Raw genomic sequence first — 17,818 nt, forward strand, 5'->3', positions numbered from 1 at the left:
ACTTTTATTAACGAGACTAGATAGATAAAATGTGGGTATGAGTTAAATGATACCCAGCTGTTCAGTACAATAAAATCTCAGTTTAATGGGCCATTTAGGGAAGGGGGTGTCTGTTATCCTTGAACATTACTGCTAAATAAGTCTTTTCTATTATGTCATTTTCATTATGAGACAAATGATATAACTGGCATCATTGTATGCACATGATGTGAATTTCACAGTGTGAATCATTGCATCATGGGGCAAAGGAAATAGCATAAATTGTCTGGATTATTTCCAATGCAGTGGACTTTATTTGTTAAATCCGGTGCTGAAATTTCATTCCTTGCTTCCAAAATCTGCTAAAACCAAGTCTGGTAAACTGAGATTTTACTGCATCTGTCAGTGACCCTCAGCATCACATCGCAATAGTCCAGCTGTGAAGAAGAGTGTCTCTTGGGCGCAACATCATCTTTGCTGATGACTTTGGCTACAGCTGGTGTAACAGTGCCATGATGGCAGATGCTGTGCTTTGCCCAAAGATGAAAGCTCCACAGAGGACCGTGATGATTCCCCAGGTAATTAAACCGGACCTGCAAGTAAGCGGGCAAAAAAGCCATTCTGTTGGTTTTATGGAAATACCTGGATCTTCATTTAAAAATAAAAATTGCTTTTCCCCTGTTGCAAATAGGTTGCTACTTGCCCGAGTCCCTTTGACAAAACGGAGCCGCGCATCTCTTATTTCTTTGCAAAATGTCGCCAGCTGCTGTGATCACGTCTTTCTCAGCATCAAGATTCTTTTCACCTGACACTTGCAAAGGCCCACAGCCACTGCGCCTTTGCATCGATAAAATGCAGCAGGAAGAATCATGATGCCATTTTGCATGTGGTCACATTAAGATAGCTGCTTTGCAGTAATTCAGGAAGAGTTCGGCATATTTGATGTCTAAATTAGTTGACTGATGGATAGCATCAGGAGTGAGAATTCAGAGCAACTTATACCGCTCAACTGACTGTTCCTATAGCCAGCAAAGGTGGTTGGGGGGTTGGGGGGTGATAAACATACTTGGTTCTTGGTTTGAAGTCTTCAGTCTCCATTGCAAACACCAAACATAGCCCTGAAATAAAATAGAAAGCATTCAACATATTTCTTCCTGTAAACTAGTCCTCCTCCCCCCTCTTTTTTTCTTTTACAGAAAAGGGATAAATTAAATATGCATGGTTTTAACCAAATCATATTTAGCTTCAAAATATTGTCCTGAATGTGGTTAGGAGGAAAAGCAACAGATTAAATTTTACAAAATAAGCAGTGATCAAAAAGCATGCTGAGACCAGGTCATCACATCTTTGAAGACAGCCTTCCCAAAGCCCGATGCTCCTCGGGTGCTTTTGAGTACCATTCCCACACTTCCTGTTCTGAAAGGCAGAGATGAAAAAAATGCCTGGAATCCTGGTGGAAGTTCATTTGCTAATTAGCTGACAGTAGATCCCAGATGGGATGATCTTTACTACTGTAGTACTTCTTGTTTTGCTGGCTGCGTTCCAGGAAAGCCCACAAAAGAAACCTCTACTGTTCAAAGAACAGGATTTTCAAATGTAAAAAACAAAACAAAAATAGAGATCTATCATAGGATAGATAGATAGATAGATAGATAGATAGATAGATAGATAGATAGAGATGATACAGATAGATATTAGATATGATATGATATGATATGATATGATATGATATGATATGATGATAGATTAGACGGACAGGATTGATAGGGATGGAGAGAGAAAGAGATGATAGAATAGATAGGTAGATGATAAATCATTTCACCCTCTAGTAAAGTTTATAACACCTGTTCACCACCCAGGTCTACCATTCTGAATTTCTACAGATTTAATTACCAGAAGTACATATTCGCCTAATACGCAGCGACACCTAAGGTTCAGCCATGCTTATTAATCTCTAGCCTGGCGATTATAGAAACTGAAGTCCAAATGCGTCTAAAGAGGACCAGATTGCCACAGGAACAAGGAGGCAAGTTTTCTCATGACGAGCTGTCCTTGGCACCACCCTTGGCCCGCAAGCCCATCCCTGATTCCTAGGAGAGAAAAGCCACATTTGCCTACCTGGAAAAATGAAGATGAAGAAAGCCCCAATGCCCCCAATGACGCTGACCACCTCACTGATGTCAGGTACACACAGGGCAATGATGAGTGTGACCACAATCCATGCAGTTGTCAGCAAGACTCGCATCCATTTCTCACTGGGCTCTATCTTCAAGGTGCAGCCCTGCTTGGAGCTCAGGCACACATCTTGGAGGACTGACCTAGCAGATACATTTGTGCCTTTATGTAAGGACTAAAGAGTCTGGTGACACCTTAAAAATTAAACCATTTATGCCTATATACTTTCACAAATAACCCTTCGCTTCCCCAAATTCCCTGAAACCCAGAAAAGGTAATGTCATCATCAACTGGTTAGTCTTTAAAGGGGTAACTGTTAGCCCTTAGAGGTAATCCAGACAAGTACCACTAGGAGTACCAACTCTGTTTTTATTGGAAGGTTATATTAACAGAATCTTGCAAGACCAAAAATATTTCTCCCCTCCTCTCCTTTTACTCTCTGGAAAACTAGGGAGGGTCCCTTCTGAAACGCTTCCCAAGCCCTCCCTCCTGTGGGCTGAGATATCTTTTACACGCCAGTTGTCCAAGGTCTTCCTCCTGTCTCCCAAGGTCATTCCCACAGGCCATTACAGCAACTCAATTCCTTTGCTGCTTTTCTTCAATAAATAAACATGCAGATTGGGGAAAGCGGCAATTACTGAGTCTGGTGACCCAGCTTTGTGCAAAGATCAGACCACTGGTTTTGCTGAAACAGACCAACACCTCTGAGAAACCTAGGAAACCCATTGTTTTTGCTTCTCACCTTCCTAGGAAAAGGACAATAGGGTAGATGGTGATAATGGAGATGCCAAATAACAGCCGAGCTATAATAACCATCACATCGTTTCCAGGGTAGGACATTAGGATATCAGCAGCGACGTCAGCTCCAAATGTCAAGTACCCATACAAACCTTGCAGGAAACAGACCATCAGATTAAAATAAAGCTAGGAGGGAAAAATATCCACCTGCAATTTCTTCCTGATACTAGTTCATTCAATAGAAGAGAGTGTCTGTAGCTCAGGGTTGAACTGTCTCTGAGCTTGGCGGTTTGGCTGCAGATGTTTCATTGCCCAATTAGGTAACATCAGTGTGAGTGAGGGTGGGGTTTGCTGTCTGCACACGGATGGCACTACATAAGGACATCTACTATCCAAGAACCATGTCTTCACGGCCTTAAAAACCTTAATCAGCAACAGAGGATACAGATTCAGAGAACAGAGCTCTTAAAATATAAAGAGGAATCACTGAACTCCAGACTTTTTGAACTGTAATACAGAGAGTCACTGAATAACCCAAATCTTTTAAGACTTAGATGGGCACTTTGAAGGCCAAACGTGGTTCCAAAAGCCATTTTGGGGCCCCAGGAGGATCCAGTACTATGCCATCAAAACATTATCATTCTATCACCCAAACATTAATGGCATGATGTCCTACCCATTTCCAGCAAGAAACTAAGGGGTCCAAACTTTCCAATAGGCTTACTACATGTGAAATAGCAAGGAACCTCCCGCCAAAACCTTACAAAAAGAAAAACCTACATATTCATTTCATCTACTTGTATGATGTCATGCGATCATTCTTCTCTAGAACTCTCCCACAGCTCCAAATATCTATGCCTCCATCCAGCCCTCCCTAGCTGCAAAAGAGTTGTCCCCCCACCTTTTGTAAAATAACCTTCCCCTTGGAGGTGGATGAAATTCCAAGTGCTATAATGCTCAGGCTGCCTGGCCAACGGTTGGCCAGAATGTAGTGGAGTGGAAATCCGGCCCTTCTGAGGGTACCGGATAAGAAAAGTCCCTTCTAGTGGAGAAAGTTAAGAGAAAGGTACCTGTCAAGGAGTATATCAACAAGCAGAACAGCATGGACATCACGGACACAACCGCCCAGTGCGACAGCCTTTTATCACTCAGGCTGCAGTAGATGGCCACGCAGGCTTCATGACACTGGAATGCAAAGGGAGCTTTGGTACAGAGTGTGGCTGTCAGAACCTGCATCACCCAACTGTTGTTGTTTTCCATTGTATTGCATTCGTTGGAAGTTGGATTGATTTGTTTCTGCCACTTGTAACTAAGGAGGGAGGGGGTGGCTGTTAATGGTTGTAAGGGGAGTTGGGAAGCAGCTTAACCATATATGGGCAATTTAGACTGGCTTGATTGCCGGCCAGGCAGCTGGGGCCCAAAGAGCCCGGAAGAAGCTCGGGGAGGAAGGAGAGAGGTCAACAACAGGTGAAGAGGAGTCACGACACCAGGCAATAAGGGGAGGGGGGATAAATAGAGGGAGGTTTACCCAAGGCGTTAGTTTTAGCAATGTTCTGTTTACAAGCTACATGTACCTCTTAATAAAGAAGTATTTATCTGACCCATGCCTGGTTGCGTGAGAATGCTTCAGAACTGAGAGTTGGACATCGTGGACTTGTCAGTGGCATTCAGCGCATCGCCTGCCTAGCACTTGCTGCTCTGACTTCTTCCTTGCTTCACCTCCATAAAGCTACAGATACTCATTTCTACAGTCAGGGCAAGGCAAGGCAAGGCAAGGCCTCTGCTCCCTCCCTTAAGAAGGGCTTAAGGACGCTGCTGGGACAGGGAGAAATTTCACACACAAATCCTTCAGATGCCAAAAGACCTGTGGAAAATGATCCTTGCTCAGTATTTCATCCCAGTCATCAGATGATCCTGTCTGTCCATACCCTTGGCACCTGATCCAGGGGTGTCCGTAGGGTACGGTCAAAATGATCGAGAAGGTGATGGATGTAAAAAATTGCTGGAGCTCTGATTGCACCCTTGGGGCTGCATTTCCAGTCCTCGCAAGAATGCCAGGGATCAAAAAGGAAGCCATTCAGAATTCACTTACTTCTGACACCATGTAGCACCTCTGCTGGGGGAAGGCCCGAATCACTGGTATGGTGGCTCAAGGTGTAAAGCCAGGATGATACCAGCATCTACAAGTCAGTTTATTCACAGGAAGCAGCAGACATGCACAGCAGCTAGATCGCGTACAATACCTACAAACAAGCCCCCGACACAGACAGGGCTACAGGGCTATATACAAACAAAATCCAATTATTACGGGCTGCTGTGTAACAGGCTTTTGCTGAGTCAGCCCCTCTTGAGGGCATATCACCATATACCATACCATCTTGACTTTTTGACCATACCCTGTGGACACCCCCACACCTGTCGGACTGTGCTAGGCTAAAAGACAGATCTGTTTCACCAAACTTACATTTGGGACTGCTTGGGGACCATACACAGAGAGGTACAGCTCATATCACAAGAGTTCTGAGTTTCCTGACTTTGATGGGGAAACAATGACCAGGACGACGACTCTTCTTCTGATAGTAAAAGGGTGACATCTACATCTAAGTTACTGCATCCTCAGAGATACATATGAACTTAAGTATCCTTTTGCAATGGGGAGGGACAAAGTCAGCCTCCATATTCCCAAAAGAAGGAAAAATATTAACTTTTTTACCTGAAATCCAAAACAGATGGTTGGGACAACGCTGAACATGGAGGCCCAAGAACTGTATGGTTGAAAAAAATAGAACAAGGGTGCACATGTGAGGGTGCCAGCCACTAACCTACATGGAAATGGCCAAACAAGTCACAGTGTATTTGCTATCTAGGTAGGAAAGGTCCCTAAAGAACACCCGCCTTCGGACTCCCTTCCCCCTGGTAGGAGGCGTGACCATCCAGGTTGGGCAGGCACATTTTACTTAGAAAAACAGAAAAGCAGTGGCTGGTGGGGGTGGGGTACATCTGCTCCCCTCAGTACATTAGTCGCTCCAACTTTTTTTTTTTCCACACTGAAAAGAAGAAAACATGCAGTATATGTGCTCAAAATATCTGGACATCTTGTCCAATTTGGTCATAGGGAAGAAATAATTATAATTGATAAGAATCATAATCCATATATCAATATCCCTGTTGGAGACTGTAGCATCTCTTTGCATCTATGGGCTGGTTTGACCTCTAGGACAAATGAGGAGTGATAAATAAGGGGAAGGGTCTTCACATGCTGCTTCAGCATCTGTTTCTCACCTGCCCTGCTACTAGGAAAATGAGTCTCTGTTTAAGAGCAAAGGAAAAGTCCTGTCACTCATTTTGGACTTTCTTTCTCTTCAGGAGGAAGCTTAGCTGGAAGTGAGGCATTCATGTCCTATGTATTTCTTAATAAATTTAGCTTTTACTTCAAGCATGATGAACATCTGTTAGCATTCATTGATAACATACTCAAGAGCACATCCTCTAACAAGGCTCCTAAGGAATTCAATTCTGCAATGCATCCTTCCACCAGAAACCAAGACAGTGCCAATAAGTTAAAATTTCAGAACAAAGTAACCTGACACTATAAAAATGAAATCTGGAGGGCCAGTGTAGAGTGGCAACTAAGGAAGTTGACCAAGAACTGGGATGGTCCAGACTGAAGTCCACCCTCCACCCCTGAAGCTCACTGTGTGACTCTCAACCAACCTATCCCACACGGTTGTTATTGTGGAGATAAAATGGAAGGAGAGCCTCATATAAGATGCCTTGAGCTAGTGGAGAAAAGGTGAGATATAAATCTAACATATAAATTGGGGAAAGGGCTCCTTTGGAGAACAGGAATGTGAACCAGGAAGGTGTCAGAACAGTGAACCTTGTATTTATAATTGGAAAGCTATTGGGGAAAAATTGAACAGGACAAAACAACAGGCTGTGTATAAGAATGGAAGCCAAAAATCCCAGTTCTGATGCCTTCAAGATGTGTTGGACTTGCGTTCCGATAATTCCCAGAAAGCCAAGACATGCTGATTGGGGGTTATGGAATGAAAGTCTGACACATCAAAAAGACTTCAGGTTGGGGAAGATGAATTCATAAGAAACCAGATACAAAGTTAGCAAAACTCATTGATTTCATGAAAGACACTCAAGAGAAGTTTTAAAAAGTGCTTTAAGAATCATCTGAGGCAGCGTTCTTGCATTCAGAGTTAATTACAGTTTAGTGCAGTGTTTCTCAACCCTGGTAATTTTAGATATGTGGACTTCAGCACCCAAAATTCCCCAGCCAGCACACCACACATTTTAAAATTGCCAAGGTTGAGAAACATTGCTTTACTGATGTGTGAAAAAAATCAAGCATATAAAAATATTTATATACATAAGCCCATTTTGGACTTTCCAAGCCTATGGTTTTATATGATCTGATAGAGACCCCAAATACAAGTGTAGGCTGGAATGCCCATTTTTCAGAATTTTGTAATCTGGTTTACAATACAGAACATACTTGCAAAATGATAGGTGCTTGGAAAATATGCATAAAACAGATAGACCAGACAAAAGTAGACACAAAAACATAATTTGCTATGGAAGGACTGCTTGAAAAAAAGGAAAGCAAGCAGGAAAAAAAGGAAGTATACTAAAAGATGTAGATTTGGATAAATGCAGAGTAGGTGAGAGCACTGAGCCAGTCTTGCCTGATCTGGAAAAGCTAAACAGGGTTGGGTCTGGTTAGTGCTTGACTTGAAAGACTCTTAAGGAATTCCAGGCTTGTAGGCTTGACTAGGAAGTTGAAAAACTCCCCCCAAGTCAATTGGCAAACCACAAGTGAGCAAAAATGAAGACACTTCCTCATACCTGACTACAGCAGCATCCAATCTGCTGCAAGCAACAGAAAAAATGACCCATTTAACACTTAGCAAGGATCTTCATACAAATGAACGATACCCACAGTAAGACTCGGGCGGAGGGAAACAAAGCACCAGGGTGGACTTCCTGAAGCAGCCTCCCAGCAGTATTCTCATGCAGACCCATGAAGGTTTAAGACTTACGTGAAGGAGACCAAGTACTGCTACAGGAGTCTATATCCACACTTACCTAGGAGAACGGTGATTCTCCTGCTTAGCAACATGATCTGTCTGGAGGTAGTATTTTAGCACAATGACCAGCACCAGGTAGCAAGCAGCTAAAGTGCCAAGTACACTGGAATAGATACACAGAGATGACAAAATTGGACAGAGGTGAAAGATTCTACGTTATAGAAACTCAATGCTCCTTGTATTCAACAGAGCATCATAGAGCAGCATTGTAGAGTAGCTCACAACATAACAACCTTCTTAGAGCTTGATTACTCATACTATGTACCTATGGAGATGGGAGAGCATGGATTTTACTTTCTTCTGCATGCTCCAAACCACTTCTTATGGTTGCTGCTTCAGCAGTTCTACTTGTGGGGTGAATGTCCTATCTTTCAGGGTGCAATTCATTCTCTCCAAACTTCCATACTGTCTCTCTGGCTTCCCACTCTTCCATAAATCCCAAGAGAAGACATCAGGAGTCCTCCATCCAAGCACCATCTTCAGTAATGGTGCTACTGCAACTGCTAAAGTGGGGGCGGGGGGGGGAGGACTTTTCTACCTTTCAGAAATGGATGGAAAGTTTATCCTTCTTCTGGACAAATTCAGTGAAATTGTCAGCCCCATTTCTCTGTCCATACATCTGCGGAGAATTTTAAAAAGCTGTTTGTATCCAATTTAGATGGAAAAGTCCTTCCTTGGTTACCCTTCACCTAACCAATGGAGGTGAATATGTGTACCTCAGGGTTGAACTGTAGAGTCCTAGGGGTTCTCTAAACTTGGTCCTTTATCTGCAAACGTTTCATTACCCAGCTAGGTAACATCTTCAGTGCTGGAATGGGATGGGGTTTGCTCTCTGTTTATATACTCTTGCATGTCCTGCCAGTGTTGGTGGGGGTGGGGGGTTTGTTTTGGTGGATATCCTCATCAGCAGAGGAAACAACAGTAAACTATAAACCCAAGTTTATCAGAAGACAACCCACACTAATCAAGTACTCCATTACCAAAGCAACAACCCAACCTCCCACAAGAGGAGCTGTGTAAGGACATTATTCAAGCGAGCACAAACACACTGCAGCAACCCAGGACAGCAGAGAAAAGAAAGAGACCACCTAAACAACATCTTCCAACAAAATGGATATCCACGCAACTTCATCAAAAAGTGCCTGACCACTCAACCTACTACAACGCAAACAACACAAACTATGAAAAGGATCACACTGCCATACATCAGAAATATCTCAGAAATGACCAACAGACTATTACAACTGCATGGTATCTCCGTGGCACACAAACCAACGAAAGGCCTCCAAAATATCTTAAATGAACCAAAAGACCCAGTAGCACAAGAAGAAAAAACAGGAGTCATCTACAACATACAATGTAAGGACTGCACAAACGTGATGTACGACAGACAGGCAGAAGACTGGCAGAGCGCATCCATGAACACCAACTAGCAGTCAGAAGACATGATGAAAACTCCTTAATCTCACAACACATGGACAGATATAACCATAATTTTAACTGGGAAACTGTCAGCATTTTATACCAAGCTAAATCCAAAAATGCAAGAGAATTCTTGGAAGCTTGGTATTCAGACAAGGCAGCGATTAACAAACACATAGAGGTAAACAGCATCTACACACTATTCAAAAGAGACAAAAGACCAGAACAGCTCCCCACCAGCAGTTATCACCCAGATAAGCAGAGATTACCACAGGAAACTCAAGCAAGCAGCAAAAATATCCTAATCAAGGAACTACCAGAGGAACAAAACAAACCCCCCACCCCCACCAACACTGGCAGGGCATGCAAGAGTATATGAACAGAGAGCAAACCCCATCCCATTCCAGCACTGAAGATGTTACCTAGCTGGGTAATGAAACGTTTGCAGATAAAGGACCAAGCTCAGAGAACCCCTAAGACTGTACCTTCACCTAACTTCCAGTGAGTCACCATAAATAACATTGTTCCTTATACTAGTGAAGGAATTAAAATTATTTTTAAGGGATGTGTGAAACACACTATTCTGAGGACAGAACATTCTGGGGAACTTCAATACATTCCACTTTCCTTTGGACTATGTGGATCTGGCTGTTGTGGGGATGGTCTGATGGTGAACTAAATTGGCATAGTCCAGAAGAAAAACTGGATGTTCCAGAACTCTCTAAAACATTCAGAATGGAAAATACTATTGAAATACACTGTTAGGTTTGCACCTTATTCTGTCCAACCGGGATAAAACCATTGTACTGCTCCACTTCCTCCAAAACATACCCAGGACCTAAATCAGATCCAAATTGAGTTGGAGTTAGGCCTAATCTCTGGCATACCCAGTTCCAAAACTGGATCCTTTGAACTCTTACCTTGTGTATTTCTGGAATCCAATTTCTCTTGGGATGGAGAGAGGGAAAATAACCAGGAGGCACAAGGCAGACAAGGTGAAGCGTTGGTCAATAAACCAGGGCTGGTGAAAAGTCTCTCCATTCAAGGTTTCATTGGGGGAGAAAGAGTCGCATACTAGAAAAGAGTTAGAAAAGCTCCGAGTTAGAAGAAGGCAGGGATGTATCAGAAGGCTTTTTTAATTTGTACAATCTATTAGTTTGTCTTCTTCGGCTTCATTTTTAAATCTTTTATGAGGGTTCCAATGGTTAGTATCCTGACTATTGGAATTTAAGACATTCCTCATTTATTATTTCACTTGCTCCCATGGAATTGTACTTTGAATCAGCACCCTCACAAAACAGCTACCATAAAGGAGATGGTCATGGTTTATTTATCCTGCTTATCAGAAGGCAAACTGGCATGGCTAGTCCTCACTGCCCTCCATAACTCCTCAAAAGAGAACCCCTAAGACCTCAACTTGAACTTTTTTCTCCTGGACAGGTGACCATACCTCCAAGCAAAGTCACTTTATTTTCTAAGAATTCCTCTGCAGCTTACATAGGACCCAGAGGCTTTCCAGAGAGTAAAGCTGAGGCCCAAGGCTAGTGCTTTGCAGCTCTCCAGGTTCTTCGCAGATAAAAAATTGAATGTAAAAACAAAATCAAGCTAGTCAGAGCAGCCTACAAACATCACTGGGCATGATGGTTACTCCATGGGTACCCATTTTAGAACGGAGAACCAAATTGTATGTCTTTGTGGTTGGTTAAATTGGACTCCACCGTTTGTATCCAATCCTTCCATGAAACATGGGGGAAATGCATCAGGATAAATCAAGCAGTTTAGAATATATGCTTTAAATCATCAAGTCCAGGGCTAACCCAGAAAGGCTGGGCATTCTAGCCCAGAATGGCCAACTTCATAGTGACAGGGTATTTTTTTCTGCTAAAGAAAAAAAAAACATGTCTCCTCCTCTACCACCACCACCACACCCAGCCAAAAAAGATTGCCCAGCACCAAAGAATAGTTAGCAAATTCCCAAGGGAATTCTTTCCTGAGTCTCACATTTTTCTAGCTGATCTCCCATAACTCTGAGGAAGGCCACGGAGATCATGAAGAGGTTCAAGATGAAGCAGACTTCACAAAGCTTGCCCACAGCTGCCCCACAGATCTCTCTCACCACACCCTGGTATGTTGTCTGAGTGCTGATGGAAGCAGCATAACCCAAGATTACTAAGCCGCTAATGAGGAATATCAAAGAGCCCTGCCAGGAGAGAAAAAAAAGAAGACACTGAAGACAAGTACTGTAGAAGCAATTGAGAACACATGAGTGAAGTAAGTCCCTGTCCAGGGTGTCAAAGTCTAAGGCGTGTTTCTAAGAATTATCTTGGGTAGCCACTACTTGCATTTCTATAGAAGGCATATGGGGACCTTTTATCATTAGTCAGCCCACTTGATACATGTAGACTAAGTTCACACAACATGCTAAACCCAGGTTAGCCTAACATATTGGCCAAGTTCACATTCTATGTTATGCCCAAATAATCCATACTAACATTAATGGCCTGTTTCACCCAACAGACTAAGTCAATGTCCTGATTCCCCCAATGTCCTGTCTAGGAATGTGATGTGAACCAAGCCTTCATCCTTTGGGGGGTCAAATTGAGAGTACTGCTGCCGAGAATTTATTGTGCATTTCTTCCACTAGTCCTACGTCCTAGTCCCTACAAGATAGACAAGATAGGATGAGAATAAATGTCATGACTTACTATGTATGATTATCTCTTAAGCTTCTCTGGCTCCCCATTAAAACCCAAGGATGGACACCAGGAGGAAACTTCCACTAGTGCCATTTTTTTTCCAGATCAGGAAGTGGAGGAACCAAGGAAGTTGCCCATTCAAGTGACTGAGATTGTAGCAAAGACCCTTGTAGACAGACCAAACACTGGACTCTCCAAAGGTGTACAGAACCTGATGAAGCTGATTCTTCCAGTTCCTTGAGCATTCAGTGGCAGAATCTGAACACAAATCAGACTCTTTGGAGCCCAGGCAGGCCAAGCTAAGACCTCCAGGGAGCATTCAAAATAAAACACCTGACCCTGAAGGCAAACAGTTTTGGCATCAGCAGTTCAAAGCTTGCTCCCCTGCTTTCTCACCCACAGTCTCAATGAACCTCCCAGGCTCAGCTGCAGGTGTGCAAGCAGTTCCTTACTTGGAAGAGTCTGGCTCCATTTCCTCCCAACTTGAGGGACCAGGTGTCTTCTCTGCCTGGGCAACCAGGTGAGTCAAGGTCAGCCAGTGTAAAAGGATGGGGGAGTTGGTTTGTACAGGCTTGATGAGGGTAACCCAGCAGGGTCCTTGTCTCTAGGTTTCTCTTTCTTAATCTCTGCCATCTCCTCCATCATCACTTCCTTCATCAAAGCAGTCTTTATGCTCAGCAGCTCTGGGTCTGTCAATGCTCATTCCCTGCTGATGTGGCTGACTCACAAGGAGGTTGGGGTTTTCCCTTCATCACAAAGATATGTATAATGACACAAGACCAGCACCTTCCCTTGCTCACACTACTAAAGTCGGGTTAGAAGCACCATTCAAGAAATCCTAAAACAAGCTGATACTAAAAAGGAAACTAAACACAAAAGGAGTTTAGTGCATTACTAGTTATATAAAAATATGCTTTCAGCATGCAAACAGCCAGGAATATCATAGAAACTGTAAGAGGATTGCGACAGAAACTATCTTCAGATATTGGAGAAGATAGGGCTATGGAGAGCCCTAGAAAACCTAAGGGTGCCAACACATCTGGTAAAGCTGGTGCAGTCACTGTACACAAATCAGGAAGCCACTGTGTGAACATCACATGGAGACACTGATTGGTTCGAGAGAGAGAAAGGAGTGCGGCAAGGTTGCATTCTTCCACCTTTCTTATTCAACCTCTTTGCCGTAGCGATCATGAGGAAGCTGGAACTTGAAGAATCAAAAGTCAGAGTAAAGATTGGAGGAAGGAACATCAATTATCTTTGATATGCTGATGACACAACTCTCCTCTCAGAAACCAAAGAAGTCCTGAAACATCTGATCAAAAGGACTAAAGAAGAGAGAGAGAAATTTGGCTTCTTCCTGAACATCAAAAAGACCAAGCTCATGACCACTGTGAGGAAAGGAAATGTCAAAATAATTATCAATGGTGAAGAGATTGAATGCGTGCAAGAACTGACTTTCCTAGGATTGTAGATTGATCAGAGCAGTGAACGTAATTCAGAAATAAAGTGTCGAATCGCACTGGGTTGCACAGCAATAATGAGCATGAAGCGAGTATGGAAAAGTAAGGACATCAGCCTGGCAACTAAATGCAGATTAGTCTGCACTATCGTGTTTCCCAGAGCTTCTTATGGTTGCAAAGGTTGGACCATGAAAAAACTAGGCAAGAAGAAAATCGACTTGTTCCAGCTGTGATGTTGGAGAAGGCTCCTGCGCATTCCTTGGTCAGCAAAGGTGACAAACAAGCAGGTTCTGGAGCATATAAAACCAGACATATTGCTGGAGGACAAAATCACAAAATTTGCCTTTCATATTTCGGCCATGTCATGCAATCAAATTCACTGGAAAAGGCAGTTATGCTCAGAATGGTCACGAAAAACACAGCGATTAGACACCATTGAAGCCAACACCTACCAGAGCATAAATCAACTAAAAGAAGCTGTACAAGACTGGAAAAGAGAGAGATGATCCATAGAATCGCTGAGAACTGGACACGATTAAACAGATAGCAACATCATCATCTTCAGATAAAGCCATGTAAATCAGCCCCCAGCCTCTTTGCAAAAGTGGAGTAGCTTTTAAAAACCCTTGGGTGTTTAATGGCCTTATCAATTCCACTTAGCTTACTTCCTAATCAAACAGCCTGTTGCAGGTAACAGCACCTGGTCAACCTTGGATGATCTTGTAAAGCAAAAGAGTTTGAGCCAGGTTGATAAAGGGATGGGTGATCACACAAACATCCCAGGATTGGAGGCTACACTGGGAAACTGAAAAACATCCCAGAAGAAAGTAATTAAACAAAACAAAAAAAACAAAAAAAAACCCCTCTATCTTCATTAAGAAAACAATCTGGGCATGTCAATGTAATAGTCAAGCTCAACATGACAGAGTCTTTATATCTTTATCAGCAAGTACATTTTTCACCTTTTTATCTTCTAAACTGATTTGCTTTGATTTCATAAAGCTGAATTGATATGGAAGATTTACTCTGGCATAACTATGATTCAAATTCAAAATAAGGTTCCTCCCTACTATTATTTGGTTTTAAGTGAGGAATTCTGTATACATTCATAGAGAATATCCATTGGGGATTAATCATGAGCTCCATATGAGGAAGGTATTGTAAAAAAAAAAAACCCATTCTACTCCTGAACTTCTTTTATTAGAATTACTATTCATACCTCATAAATCAAGAAGAAGAAATAAAGGGGTTTTTTTCCTGGAAGAGATGTATTTCCACTCCTGGAAAACCATACTGTATTTTAATCATCAATCTTGGACTTCAGGCGAGATCCTCTCAGGAAAAATTCATCCAAATGTTTTAACACTACATAAATCTGTATATGATTCTCAGCAATAAACACCATATTCAATGCAATTGATTACATTTCATGATACTGTAGCATTAATTGGTTACCCAAATAATATTAAGGAACAGTGTTGTGTAGAATAGTGGAAAGTGGAATAGTAGAAAGAAAGAACTTATATAAAATGCAAATATATAAATATGTCTACCTCCAGTCCTGGAAGGAATTATTATTATATTCAGTTCCAACAGTGATTAATGCCACATAGGCTATAAACCTATTTTTAATCTCTTACAAGGCAACTGTTGGAAGTGTAATCTTTACATGGAGAAATTCTCTGTCCCCCCACCTTTTTTTTTAACTATCCTGAAAAAAATATGCAAGAATAATTCAGTAAATTACAATTTTCAAACTATTTATTCCTTTCTATGTAAACGTCTCAAAGCAGCATACAAAAGCCAAAATAATTCAATTCCATCACAGAAAACTGTTACTATAACACTTTTGACCATTTAAAACATAAAAGGAGGAGGGAAAATCCCATTAATCCATAACATTAAAGATTGAAAAATGAATGCACTTTTGACCTAACTTTGCTTATTGGTGATCTCCCATCCAATTAATAACCAGTCCCAATACTCTTAGATTTCTGGGTGTCCCAAAGGTCTGCAAAGAGTGTCTACCTAACCAGGCAAATGCACTGAAATTTGTGGGGAGTTATGAAGCATACATGATAAATAAGAACAATAAATAAAGTAAGTGTGAAAGTTCCCAATAAAATGCTTGTTTGGGAGACAGTCACCTCCCCAATGCTAGAGGGAAAGAAGATGCCAGCATAAGAAAGGTTGTTTCTAGTTTCTATCTACCATGCTACCACAGAATTAGCCCTATTTAAGCATTTCTCAAATACCTAAAATACCTTATCTAGTTCTTCCTTTACTGCCACTGTTCTCATCTCTGCTGGTGTTGTGTAATAATCAGGGCTCACAATTGTGTGATGTCTTTTCATCCAGGTATCACGATGCAGTAATTACAGAGAACACCATGAGGCAGAAAAGGACTTTGGGGGTAGAAGACAATTGATTGCACCCCACTGCTTAACTTCCGTGACTGTAAGCAAAGGATTAAACTCCTCCTGTTATGTTGTATTTCATTCATCAAGAATGTACAGCATCCCACGACTGGGGAAGAAATGGCAAATTGAAGACAGCTCTGCTAAAAATGGAGCTGATGACCACGGTGGAACGAAGAGCCAGTGAGCTCTTCAATAATTCCTCTCCGGAGAAGGAGAGGACTTGAGATCACCTACAAGTGCTCCAAACAGTTGCTCTTTGCAAGGAGATGGCAAGGCAGCAGTCTCCGACAGGTTTAAAGCTCTGGGAGACAAGGGAATTGCCATCTTCCTCAAACCACGGTCAGCGCCTTTGAGGACACTGGGTTTGCATACTTCCTTTTCTAATCACTTTCAGAAATTGCTTGTTAACTGCTTTTTAGCTTTTAGGTACCTTTGGATTGATAAATCTGAAAACACCAGGTGAGTTCCCTTCAATCCTTAGTGAAAGAAGTTTTAAATACAAATATAAGGACTTAATTTTTTTTTTTAATAAACAGCAAAATGGTGATTAGAAAATGGTCGGTTTCTCTTTCAATACCTTTCCTTGGGATTTTGATAGAAGTGTGGGAAGGCAAAGTGCTGGAGAGAGAATTGTATAATGGAAGACAGTCATTTTTACATTTGTGGGCCACCACATCAGTACAAGAACATCACACTCCACTTATGAGTGGAGAACATCTGGGAAGAATCTCATATAGTGGTCATGGAGTCATCTTGTTATGACCTGAGGTCAATACTTCTCTGTAGATGCCCCAGTTCTTGGAATGTGTCCCCTGCTAACCAAGGGATTTAGGATTCATCCATATAGACTCCTTGTCCCAACTCAGGGGTTGGGAGGGAGCAGCTATTTCAGAATGGCATATTGTCTTCTCATTTCAAGGATGGGAGGAAAGCCATCAACATAGCTATGAGGAAGCCTTCTTAGCTGCTTTTAAAAAGCTCGTGAAGATCCCTTTTCCAAACTAGCTTTTAATTATTGATTTTAATTGCTTGAATTGTTGTTTGAATTGCTTTTAATCTCTCTGGTTTTCATTCTCATTACAGTGCCTTAGTCAAACTGCCAAGAGACTTTGGTTGGGAAAAATCAGTCAAGATTTTTTTTTTCCTTCTCCTCTTAACAAAATTTCAAAAGCAAATTCTGTGTCATCAGTTCAGATAAGAACTCATAAGGAAACAAAAAGCAAGAGAAACTTCCTGCCCAGGACAAATTAATATGCTATAAATTAATATGCTATTTTTAACCTTGGCTCCCTGAAGGAAGAACAGAAGAGTACACTTTGACTCCAATTTTCATCTTCACAACAGCTCTGATAAATAGGTTCTGATGAAAGATAACAACTGGCTTGAAATTACACTTTATCCTCCAGGGCTGAGCAAGCTTACCTTCTCTGAGATGTTTGAGAAGTTGGTTCTTGCTGCTTGGTCTGTACCCTTGGACAAAAGTGTCCATCAGAACTTAGCCATCCATGATTTTGGCATTGGCTGAATATTCCAGAACAGTTTCCCGCCAAAAGAAAAAAAAATAGATAGCCCAACCCTCTGTCCCCCCTTCAAATTCACACTTGAGTGAAAATATGATGATGATGATGATGATGATGATGTATTCAGTCAATGACCAGCAAAAAATTTTTAAAAAGGCCGCCAAAGTAAAATCGAATAAAATTCTACCATAACAAAGATAACACATAAAAATACGACACATACTGCTATAATGGTGCATTAATTACTTGTGCAAAGTTGAATCTAAAATATTACAGAGTATGAAGTAAAATATATATCATCTAAAAACA

General features: G+C 41.7%; 1 protein-coding gene across 2 annotated transcripts in view; it reads right to left on the reverse strand.

Annotated features, from left to right (window-relative positions):
- Positions 1-8: 8 nt before the first annotated feature.
- Positions 9-17,818, reverse strand: part of SLC38A8 (solute carrier family 38 member 8) — a 31,887-nt gene continuing 14,077 nt past the window's right edge. For both annotated transcript variants that reach the window (XM_007432518.2, XM_025169373.1), the window contains 9 exons: positions 11,415-11,613; positions 10,334-10,487; positions 7,990-8,094; positions 5,606-5,657; positions 3,963-4,077; positions 2,897-3,044; positions 2,098-2,297; positions 1,046-1,097; positions 9-572 (listed from right to left, as the gene is read on the reverse strand). In XM_007432518.2, the coding sequence (XP_007432580.2) occupies positions 470-572; positions 1,046-1,097; positions 2,098-2,297; positions 2,897-3,044; positions 3,963-4,077; positions 5,606-5,657; positions 7,990-8,094; positions 10,334-10,487; positions 11,415-11,613 (1,128 nt within the window). In that variant the 3' untranslated portion in view covers positions 9-469. The remainder of the gene's footprint in view (positions 573-1,045; positions 1,098-2,097; positions 2,298-2,896; positions 3,045-3,962; positions 4,078-5,605; positions 5,658-7,989; positions 8,095-10,333; positions 10,488-11,414; positions 11,614-17,818) is intronic.

The sequence above is a fragment of the Python bivittatus genome, unplaced genomic scaffold (assembly GCF_059951505.1).
Source record: "Python bivittatus isolate LINGU-HERP-01145 unplaced genomic scaffold, Pbiv_v1 ctg000190_np1212, whole genome shotgun sequence".
Classification (NCBI taxonomy): domain Eukaryota; kingdom Metazoa; phylum Chordata; class Lepidosauria; order Squamata; family Pythonidae; genus Python; species Python bivittatus.